Source organism: Diorhabda carinulata, chromosome 7 (assembly GCF_026250575.1).
Source record: "Diorhabda carinulata isolate Delta chromosome 7, icDioCari1.1, whole genome shotgun sequence".
Taxonomy (NCBI): Eukaryota; Metazoa; Arthropoda; class Insecta; order Coleoptera; family Chrysomelidae; genus Diorhabda; species Diorhabda carinulata.
In genome coordinates, this window is record NC_079466.1 from 18,392,060 (window position 1) to 18,404,065 (window position 12,006).

The following is a 12,006-nucleotide window of genomic DNA, read 5'->3' on the forward strand; positions in this document are numbered from 1 at the left end:
TCAATTTTACTTGACATCGGTAATTTTTGTTCTTATGGTTATTAATGTTTCCGTATGTCTCAAGACCCTGTTATAAGAACCTGAATCAAAGGTACAGTACAGATTCAAGATAAATAAGTAATGTACCACATTGTTTTTTAAAGTTTCCATTGTACCGTCGACGGAGAATCCAGGATTTTATTGAAAATTCTGTAACATCGTTAATCACAATACAGTCGCTAAACTTTACATAATATTCTAGACATTCAACACATTACATCTGTTACATTACAGGCCAGAGAATGTCATTACTAAGGTGACTATTATATACACCCGTTCATTACTTCGGGTCAACTGAATGTTAGATGCATAAAATGTTTTTATGTGTCAAATGAGTTTTTTCTTAAAAGTCTCCCAAAATTTCTTTTAATGATGGCACTTCTCAACGTTGTGATGAACCGAATTACAAAGTGAAATTAATCTATTGTAACTTAATTAAAAATCATTTGGTTAGAAACAGATGCCAGTAAATGTACGGAATGGAAAAGGTATTATAATTGAATATATTGAAAAACAAATGATGTTAAGTTTATGCTCAGGAATAACTTGATTTTAAACATATCTCCAATGATCATTTAGTTTATCTTCAGTGATAGGATGGAAAGAAAAAATAACGTCTTAGGGTTCATAGGCTTAAGACTATGAGGAAACCATAGTCTTCGATAATATATGGGATCTATATCAAAAAAAAAAGACCCAAATACAGTCAGTTCTCAAATATTATTATATTGACATTTGTTGTTTCTGAAATAAACTCTAATTTTCTTAAAAAAATTATGTGCGTTGGTAATAAACCTGATTTTTTTACTATGAAAAAATGGGTAAAATTATGAATCATCTTTGATGGTCTTATATAAAAAAAACGTACAAACTTCTCAAAAACAAAATTTTCATCGTAAAATTATTACTAGGGGAACCAAAAAATTGTTATAATTATAAAATTCAAATAAGCTAATTAGTTCAACGTTAAACCTAGTTCATTAAGTGGGGGCTACTAGAAATTATTTCTTTCCTCAACTCTTTATTGAGAGTTCACTTTGGCGAAGAAATATTTTTATGTGAAAAAATTACACACTAATTGGGCCAATTCAGTTATTTTAAAACAAAAATTTGAGTGACTTCCCTAAATCTTCTATAATATGTATACATATTTGTACATTTAAATACCAACAGTTTTCTAGTCGATGTTGGTGTGAAATGTAGAAATGCGCATGTCGTCGTTGGAAAGCTAATCGCGAAAAGTTACGGTCTACACATCTTAACATCTTTTGCGCATTTTTATCTCTATAGATAAGGGGGTAGAAAACTTTACTCACTGCAAGTATTCAAACGTACAAAAATCTCAAAGTGAAATTATCGGATGAACAAAAAAAAACTACATTTTAAAAACATCTCTAAAAATTCTAAGCAAGAATATACAAGATGAATTTTAAAAAGTTTAGATTTCTCCAAAAGTACCAGGTAATAAAATTAATTAAAACGTTGGTTTAAAATATCAACAAAAAGCAAGTTGATTATCTGAATTTCATAGTCAATACTTTCAAGTGCGTGTATGAAAGTGAAATAATAAAATCAAAATTATTCATCTGTAAAAACAAGATTTAAAATGAATTTAAATTTACTTAACAAAACCCCAAACAGAAGAATTATGAAACATTGATATTAAAATATTTACTTAAATGAGAATGAAAACCGCGCGATGAATTGTCCCAATCATGTGTAACTATTCTCCTAAAATAACTAACAAGCTATAAAATTTAGATCAAAATAAAGATAGAAATTCTTTCCATGTATAAATATAAATGTAACTAACCAAAATGAAAACTATGTCGTGTTTAAGAGTGGTAAACTGTTGAGTATTTATATATTGTACATATCTTATATTTTGTTTTGAATATTCTAACATAACTATACTAGATATTTTTAAAAATTGTTATTACAAGTAGAAAATTTTCAAATTTGGGAATGATCGAATGATATAAAAATAATGGAATTTAATCTTATTAAATGTATTTGTATTTAGTGTCACCGCTCTAAAAAATAAAATTCGTAAGTAACAATTACGCAAATTACTGTTTTTCATTAAACTTCTCATAGAATTGAAGATGTGGAAACTTTGCCGCAACAAATATAATTAGGAATTGCTGTAATTTAATACTTATTAGTTTCTCATTCTCAATAATCTAAGCATAATCTAAACATTAATGACGGGTACTATGAATAGAAAATGATGGAAAGAAACTAAGAGAATTTATGTCAAAGCTAGATCTGTGCTGTTGGGTTAGAAACTAATGAAAAATAATTTTGCTGATAATGTTGAAAGGTTGATTATTTCTCTTAACACAATAAAAATCACTATTATAAAACTTTTTAGAATTTGGTATCATCAGAAAAAATCGAAACATTTACAATTTACTTTATCCAAATATTAATTGCAAATATTCGTAAACCTTGGTGATTAACCAAATAGTGACAAGCATTACAAAAAATTAATCCAATCCACACAAAAACTTTATGAGAATATATAATGGCAATTATGAAGTTTTCAAGAACAATTTTTGTCATTTTTTCATTTTCCATTTTTCTTCTACTAATCGATTAATCTGAATTCTTCATTAATTTTGATAACTAACAAACAGTCTTTACTCCTAGCCTTTATATATTAAAAAAGTGGTGAAAATAATATTTATACCGAAATTGGATTATAAAATACAGTTGTTTATGTTCAATATTAACCAAAGGGTATCAAGAAATTGATACAAACATTAATACATTACAACTTAAACCCAAAACAATCATAAATTGTATAATGCCTGTAGTTTGTTTTCCCCGTCAAGGTTTTTTTTGTTAAAACCCACTAAAATATTAATGAATACTGAATTCTGTACTTACTGTAATGCGCCCATAATTTTAAAATCTCCTACAAGTAGTCAACGAAACTTTTTCAAATTTTATAAATATGCAGAATGTAAAGTATTTCACACAATGTGACTATTGTTTTATAAAGTACCCCAGTTATATTAAAATTATAAATAAGTGTTGTTAGAGATTTGTGTAATGATCACATTATTGTGATTTCATAAACATTCTGATATAAATATATAAAACAAATGGGTAAATGTTACAAAAATAATTAATAACCGAAAACGTAAGTATTTTATTTTTAATATATTTATAACCATGGTTTTTGTTTTATTACATTCCATATGTGTAAATATAAAGAGCAGATTTGTATAAGAAGTTAGTTAACAATGGTGGTCCATTATCATTAGAAACAGTGGTTAAATTAAGTAATTCTACAGGCTTATTTTTTAACTATTCACAGATTGTCTTAAGATGCTCACAAAAACTCGTTTATTCAACTTGGAAATCTATAAAACTGTTAAAAATAACGATGTCAGAGGGTCCTTTTTAACTAGTAAAATATATAATGTAGGGAATTTTGTCGTATAGCAAGGGTTGTTATTCCTTTCCAATTTAAAATAAATATAGTAGGTACTCGTTATCTTGCATGTAACCAATATCTAGAAAAGTATCAAAGTTTGCCAACACGTTAGCATCATTTAAAGCGTAGTCGAAGCCAAAGCTTCTCTAAAATTAAATCATATTCTATTTTTTTAGCATACCAGATCTTAGATAAACAATAACAGCTTTTGGAGATTTATCGATTTCAATGTTTCAATACATTCTGTCTTATCTCGAAATACGTGGCGGACCGCACCCTAGCCGCCATTTTGGATTACGATGTTTTATGTAGTATGGTGAAATACTCTGAAATTAATGCAATATTTTTTGGGACCAAGCAGAAACAAAAAGTATTATGTGCATTCAATTACTTTCAACAAACCTATTTACACTGGCCAGGTGTAAAGAGGTAAAGCAACAAAATATTACTTATTTATTACATGGGAAATTGCAGTAACCAATTATGTTTCTAAACGTTGATACACAGATAATTAAAACATTTTAGTTAAAATAAAAATATACAAATCCTGTTTCAAACATTAAAGATGTCTTGACCTTGAACTCACTCCACTACATACATCTTACACCAAATAATAATACAAACTGCGCGTTAACGAGAGAGAGAGAGATTCGTTGTGAAAATTTAGGAAGGAAGGTTTTTTTTTTTTTTTTTTGGTAATTTGGTTAAGATTTGTTTAGGCCCTGATATAGGAATTTTTTCCTCTGCAGGGCTGGGTGTGGGGATATTTAGTTGGGAAGTGTTTGCAGGCTGCTTCTAGCGGTGTAGTTACATTTTATTTAGTTCAAGATTTTTTTTTCTTTTTATATTTTTTTTTTTTTTTTTTTTTTGGTTTTTTTTTTTATATATTTTTTTTGTTTATTTTTTGTTTTTTCTTAATCTAATTGGGGGTGGGCGGGTACAGCTGCGGCTGTATTATTCCCTATCGTCGGACATTTGTCTGGAGAATCGGTTCTCCAGGTTGCAGGGAAACCGCAGAAAACCTGCAACTCCGACGATGCGCGCTAACGACAGCAGTAGCCGAATTTATACTTCTCCTTTATTCCACAGCGTTCTAGAAGGTTTGCCTAGCGCATGACTTTTAGAAGATTTGCTTTCTTTTTTCAACATTAGAAGAAATTATCGTTGTCTCTCTTCAATGTTATTGATTTTTCCCCTACTGCGTTAATAGAATTTATTCTAGAAATTTCCATTTGTTCCATGATGTACGAGGGGATTCAAAATGAACTTAACTAAGATAGAACAAAGTTTTTAATTGTTTTGAATATTTACGATATTGCAATGAAGAATCCTCAATTAACATAAACCCGATAAAACAATGTGAATAATAAATGAGTAGGTACCTAGGTATAAAGTATCTATATGATCGATAAGTACCTACAAATAAATATTCTTACAACTTTGTTAATTTTCTAGGTTCACAATCATTTTTCCTCAAAATTGATATCTGGTTCACTTCTAAATATTCAAGGAACGTAATACTTCTATCATGTATATTATATTTATTAACTTAATTTGCTAGTTAAAAGTCCTTGTACATATGGTATTGTAGATGTGCCAAAACGGAAGAAATTTTTGTTATTTCTCAAAAATAAGTAAAAGCTATTAATTGCTTTTTGAAGTTACATGGATATTCATGTTGTAGGTGATATATTAATCAATAAAATTTCGCAAGCTGTCGAAGTCGAGTATTATTTTGATAAAGACCGCAATAAGTGGAAACGTCAAATTTTTCATGGAAAGTCTTTTATATAAATTGAGATTTTTGTTAATATTTATTGATTGCTAACGGTAAAAAATGCGCTATAGTCTATCGCGCCGTTAATGCGACGACTTTTTTATTTTTTTAATCTTATCCCAATTTTTGGAAATACAGAAATGCTGAGATCAATAAAAAAAGAAGAAAATTCAAATAAGTAACCTAAAATCTACAAATGGTGATATTATAACTGAAGAAAATGAAATATTAGACAAATGAAAGAGCTACTAACAGCGGGACATATAGAAAGAGACGAAGAACAGTCAGAAATATGTGCAGAGCCAGGATTGGAAATAAAAGAGAGTGAGGAGATAAAGGCTTAATATCGGTAAATTTTATGGCCGAAACAATACTTGAACTGTATTATTCAGAATAATAAACATAAAAATAACATTAAAACTACGAGAAATTATTTCGTCTTAAAATGCAGGTATAATGATTATCTAGGTAAATATACTGCATTGGGCACACAGACTGTAGTGTGATAGACTTGGTCAGGCCCTATTTTAATAACAAAAATTCTATTTAATAATTTTCTATTAGCGAAACAATCATTTCTGATTATCTGAGCTGCTTAGTAACAGAACATAATTACTACCAAATTTACTCAATTCTACGTAGTTTTAATGAACACTAAAAAGCTTCATGCCTACATCATAGACAACTATAATTTTGATATAAACAAATAAACAAAAATACAAACCTTTAACCCAAATAATAACTCTAAGACTAACCATGGAATGATAAACAGTGTAGGGATGCTAAAAAATTATTAAAGAGAAAATTTAAAAAATTCAAATTTTAAAAGACATCGCAGTAATATAGAAAAAAACTTAAAAGGAATATATGCATATTATTGAAAGTAGAAAACAGGCCTATTAAAAAAATACTGGAAATAAATTTACAAATATAAACAACCCCAACGAATTCTGGAAATATATTAATTCCCACAAATCTAAAACAAAAGTCGGTAGAATTAGCATGAATCAAAACATCATTCATAATAAAGATTTCTACAAACACACGCCGAAACTTATTTGTATGTTTTACATCCATTTTTTGAGTCACCGTTTTCTTCCTACTGGGTGTTTCTATATTCAACCGACGACGCTCTGCCACAGAGAGATCCAAATGAATTGACGTTGATAGAAATATTTCTGTCAACGTCAATTTGAATATTGAATTCTGAGTTTGAAAATTTATACAAGCGTTAATACTATCAAAAATCACAGGATATCTTAATTAATTATTTCCCAGACGATGAATACATAACAATTCGAAAGCTCGGAAAGTATATTAGAGTTAGTCCACTTAGGTGTTTCCTTGCCACATTCCCATTGTCAATTCAATTATTTATTATCTTATATTACTGTGACTGTAAACGAGCATAAACATCCTACTACTGATTTTATCATTATAGTTATTATTGTATAAGATAAGACTTAGTATTTAAGGCAGTTTATACACTATTACTGGGTTCTTAATAGTTTTATTTTCGTAAACTAGTCAGATTATTTATTTATTCTCAATTTGTTTTTAATATATTGTTTTTTTAACAATGTTGTCAATTGAGTTATAGAAATGGTGTATAAATCATTGTGAAAGGAAAAATAATGTAAAAGCATATAAAATATATTGAACCTTTATTAGAAATTGAAGTGGCAACAATTATACTTATATTAATCATTACTAATCACTACCAAAATTACATTTCTTCAGTCTCAGATTCCGAATCCGCCTCCATAGCTTGTTTAGCTGCTTTTTCAGCATCAGCAAATACTGATTCAGGAACTTTGACGTGGTAACCATCAGTATCTTTACATACCCATGAAAGTTCTAATTCAAAATTTTTGTCTTTGAGTTCATCGTGCACAAGGTAAATGCTAAAACATAAATAGAAATAATTAGTTCCCTCATTTAAAATTAATTATTTTTCATTAAATTAATTCTTAATTTTCATATTCTTACAATCAGTGCCAAACATTTCTTTTTAAGAATTAGAGACTGCCCATCAAGAAAAATATCTATCCTCCGCGCAGATGAACCAAAAAGCCTTTTGATCTAGTTCTGCTGAATTTATACATTTACCATGCAATTCTTTTATTTTTTATCGGCAAGTATTGCCATATTTTCGAAATTTTCACAACATATCGACATTAAAATGGAGGCAACATCAACAATAAACAGAAAAGGACCAACAGAAAAACCAAAATCCTCTTTAGAAGGATAGAGGATAAAGAGAAATCTCTAATAAACATGGATATAATACTCAAGTTTATGAAAAAAAAAAAGAAAAAGTAGAACACGAAAAAATGAATCAAACGATAGAAATGAAACAAGATGTGTATCCAAGATTTTAGATGAAACAACAACTAATAAACTTGGAGAAAACCAACAGAAAATTAGAACAGAATTAAACAGTAGGATAATGGGTCAGCAGAAATATATACAAGAGCTGGAAAAGAATATAGACGAAATGAGAGCAATGACGGAAATAGTGGAAGAATATATTAAAGTGGAAAGGAAAATGAGGAAAGAAATGGAACAAGATAGCGAAGTACTCAAATGCGACTGTAATATGGATACCAGTGTTATAAAATTGCATTGTACAAATATCAAAGCTATTACAAATTCATATTTAAAACAAAAACAAATTATAACATAATTTAATTACATCACAGTAGCAAAACCCCATATAAACAAATAAAACTTTTAACTAATCTTTTTACTGTCCAGTGGCTACTCTTTTAGATACATTTAAATTATATACAATCTAACAGGGTCTGCCAGAATGTTTTATCATATCAAAGTTACATTTTATTAAAATTTCTGGCATTGTAAAGAGTATTATTACAATATTTATGGAAACTTGGTTATTACTTTGGAAATATCCCTTAGAACACATTACAACCCTACATTATTGTAAAGGGAAAGTCAAGCTGATTTAAAATATGCAATGAAATATGTGGTGTTATATTCAAAAAATGTACTTTCGATATCACACAGCAAACTGGAACACCCTGTAAGATTGTAAATCATTTTAAAATGTGAAGATTAATGATGGTATAACTGATACTGATAACTTTAACACACTAATAGTTTGAATACATTAAAGAACAATATGATATATACAAAGTGTTTTTAGTGAAATATTTAACATAATAATAACATAAACTCACTTTTTCGATAACAATAAACTGAACACCCATTAGCTTCAAACATAATTTAATGAATTTATATGAACAAATTCTTTTTCATAAAATCAAATTAAATTGTTCAATATTGTTCCAAATGATAGTTCTTAATAATTTTGATTTGCATACTTACATTTTCGCTGCTTCTTTAACAAGTTCCTTGCACGTAAGTTGTCCCAATTTCAATTTTTCAATTTCAGTTTTTGCAGATTGTTTAGCTTTTCCAGTAGCACATCCAAAATAACCCTTTGTAGAGAAACTTATTGAAAATATATTTTATAAAATAGTTAATATACATACATAGCTCACTCCTGATGGATCAATTAAATACATATATGGCTCGTTATCTTCATAGCTTGCCAATATCACACTACATCCAAATGGCCTAACAGCACTATATAGTGTATATGCATGCATGTACATACTGACTCTATCATTTAGATACTTAAGAGGAATATTTGTTCCATATTGAAGCCTATAATTGGCTGCTTCTTTCCTTGCAATTTCAACAATTTGTCTTGCATCTGCTATCAAGCCAGAAAATGCCTAGAACAGATATTTTTCTCATACTAGTTTTCAACTACTGATGCGTATCTAAAGCATATTAAAAATCAGATAAAAAGCAGAATTAGCGAATAAATTAGAACAGGTAGTTTTAAATTGTGTGCATCAAAAATACTTAATGATGAAAACATACCATTCCTATGTGTTTATCAATGTTGAAGATTCTTCTGTTAGTTGATGGTTCATGTAATTTTGACATAATAAGTTTTTCTGCCGCTAGTATTATTCCATCTTTTGCTCGCAGTCCTATTACTGTTCCGCTATTTTCTACCGCTTTCATTGCATATTCAACTTGGAAAACCCTGCCATCAGGAGAAAATTGAGATGCTGATAGATCATACTGCAAATAAGAATAATTTCAATTTTCTAGACAACGTTAATTTTTATATATGTATACAGACCCCGGTGCCAATTGAACTCATTTTGTTTTTCTCAAATTAAAAATACAAATCCGGCAAGTCGTAGTGATATTGCTTTTTATCGAATTTGACTTTTGACAGCATCCATACAGCTTCGTTCGCGTGTCTAATTCCTCATTGCCACATTTTAATAACAGCTCTGTGTTCGCGAGTCACATCGATTCCATTAATGCTAAGGAACGTTTTTTTGTCCTTATTAAATGAGTAAATTAATACGAGTTCGACTAGTTTTTATCCCGTTATTCCGTATTCAATTCTTAGTAGCCACATTTTAGCGTTTGTATTAAGGTATCGATGAACACAAAGTGAAATTAGATGAACCTGATTTCTTTGACAATCGTGTTGTTATATCTGACACAACTACGAAGACGCGGTATTATCAATATTAATGTCCCGAGTGCATGTCAAATTGTCGATAATTTAATTTCCTCGAGTGCGCGAATGCGCACAAGAGGAAATTATGAGACAATTTGACATGCACGAGAGGGCATTTTGGCAGACTATTTCCTGAGAAAAATTTAATTTAAAATAAACTTAATTCTGTGTTTAAAATTTGTTATTCTTTAAATTATACCGTAGTTGACGATCATCATATTGGCATTGAATTGGTATCTACGGTAACTTATTGACAACAGTTTTGTTCGTGAAAAAATATTTCAAAATGAGTTTACATCCTAGACGAAAATTTGGCACTAGTGCAAATTATCGATAATTTGCACTAGTGCAGTATTATCGCTGAAATTTGATCGTTGCTAGGTAAACATAAAATATCACAGCTTTTTGGTTGGCTTAAATTTTTCGAAGGAAATAGTCTTATTAATGTACTAATTTCACGATGACACCGCTTGGTGTCATCATGGTTAGATTACATGGCATGTAATCTAACGGAAATATTTATTATAGTTTGGCTATTTAATTACATCATATCTACATATCTACTTTTATACGTAGTAGCGAATAGTTAATTGAACTATCGGAAAAGCATCGTAAAGTGCAACGAACTAAGAACATCTTGTTAATTTCTAATCTAAAAACAGCGTCGTCGTTACTGGCTAAATTGAATTAAAAATAAAATATTACTCAGATTTTTTCTTATAGGTACTGCTGTTTGTTTTTCTTACAAATACAAATATTTGTCACATAACCAGTGCGACATTGACACTTAAAAAAGCCCTGTCCGTAAAGATAATAGCTTCGTCCAGTAAACTTTTGTTTACGACGCGCGCCGGGAATTGCCGGCCGTTGTGGTCTAGACCAAAACTGCCGGCAGTCCCGGGGACTGCCTGGGGTCGGGAACTGCCGGCAACATATATAAGTCGTAAATAGTCTGAAAAGCGGGTTTTAATATACGATTTTCAGGTTATCAGACGCAAAGCGGTCACAGCTGCTTCCAGTACCCGTTGAAAATGGCTGATTCATAAAATTGACTTTCAGTTTGCAATTGCCGTTTGCTGTTAAACAATTAAAAACATTGAAATGCTTAAGAGCATTTATAGTTACCGTTAGACGTCGCTGTTTGCCTATCGATCTGTCGTTGGTGACTTTCAACATAAATTTTATCTTTTCTCGTCGGCCGTTTGTAGCAATAGCAAAGAGCCCATCCGTTGGCGTTTGTCCAATAAAAAAACTATTTGTTATTTTCCATACAATCGTCGATAAATTCCAGATTACAAACAAACCTATCAAGTAAACAAAAAGCAATATACACGTCAAAAAGAAAACAAAATTTTCAGGTTAACGGCAGCAAGTTTATGAATAGGATGTAGAATTTGCTAGTAACGTCAAATGGCCAACGTCGAGAACGGCAAAGGCAATTAAGTTTATTTTGTTGGAAAGTACAGAGTTCTGTTTTAATTATACATTGAAAACTTCCTTACACTGGGTTTAAATAGCAAATCAGATAAAATTGCCATTGTGGTGCCAAACGTGAATTTATACTTACTTAGACTTATTCATATATTATCTATCTTATTTTCTATTCAACTCCAGCCGTTCATAGGTTTCAATGCCAAATAATATTAAACATTAATTTCTTTATGCTTGGTTAAGAGGAGGATTACCACAAAACTCTTTGTATAGTAAAATAGCATTTTTTATATATGTAGGTGAAAAACATTCTCAGACGTCAAAAGATACCCATAAATTTACTTTATACTCTCGGTAGAGAAAATAACATTATATTAGATGATTTTGTTCTAGTTACTACTGTCCTAAACTATCTCTGACACTCCCCCCATCCGGATTGATCCAGATTAATCTCTATTTCGATTGGAAATTGAGCGAATAAAGAATCGCATTTTTTCAAGGAATAAATAGTTCATATTCAACATGAAAAAAGATTTGAGTCACACCTGTTTTAATGAAGTCCAAGTTTTTTCGAAATATCTATTTAAATATTATTATTTAAACGCACATTGTTAAAAATAGGATATACATATAGCTTTATAGAACTTTTACTTGTCTCTTACATTCATATTTGTTAAAAAATCATCATCATTATAGTTAATAAAATAGGAATAAAATATAACATTTACATAATTATATAAA

The 12,006-nt window shown here is 29.6% G+C and overlaps 1 protein-coding gene across 1 annotated transcript; it reads right to left on the reverse strand.

Moving 5' to 3' along the window:
• Positions 1–6,908: 6,908 nt before the first annotated feature.
• Positions 6,909–9,601, reverse strand: LOC130896194 (proteasome subunit alpha type-3). The gene is made up of 5 exons (XM_057804111.1): positions 9,442–9,601; positions 9,174–9,380; positions 8,777–9,022; positions 8,610–8,722; positions 6,909–7,165 (listed from the first exon to the last, which is right to left on the reverse strand). The coding sequence occupies exons 1-5, from the start codon at positions 9,460–9,462 to the stop codon at positions 6,988–6,990; spliced, it is 765 nt and encodes a 254-aa protein (XP_057660094.1). The 5' UTR covers positions 9,463–9,601; the 3' UTR covers positions 6,909–6,987.
• Between the last annotated feature and the right edge of the window lie 2,405 nt (positions 9,602–12,006).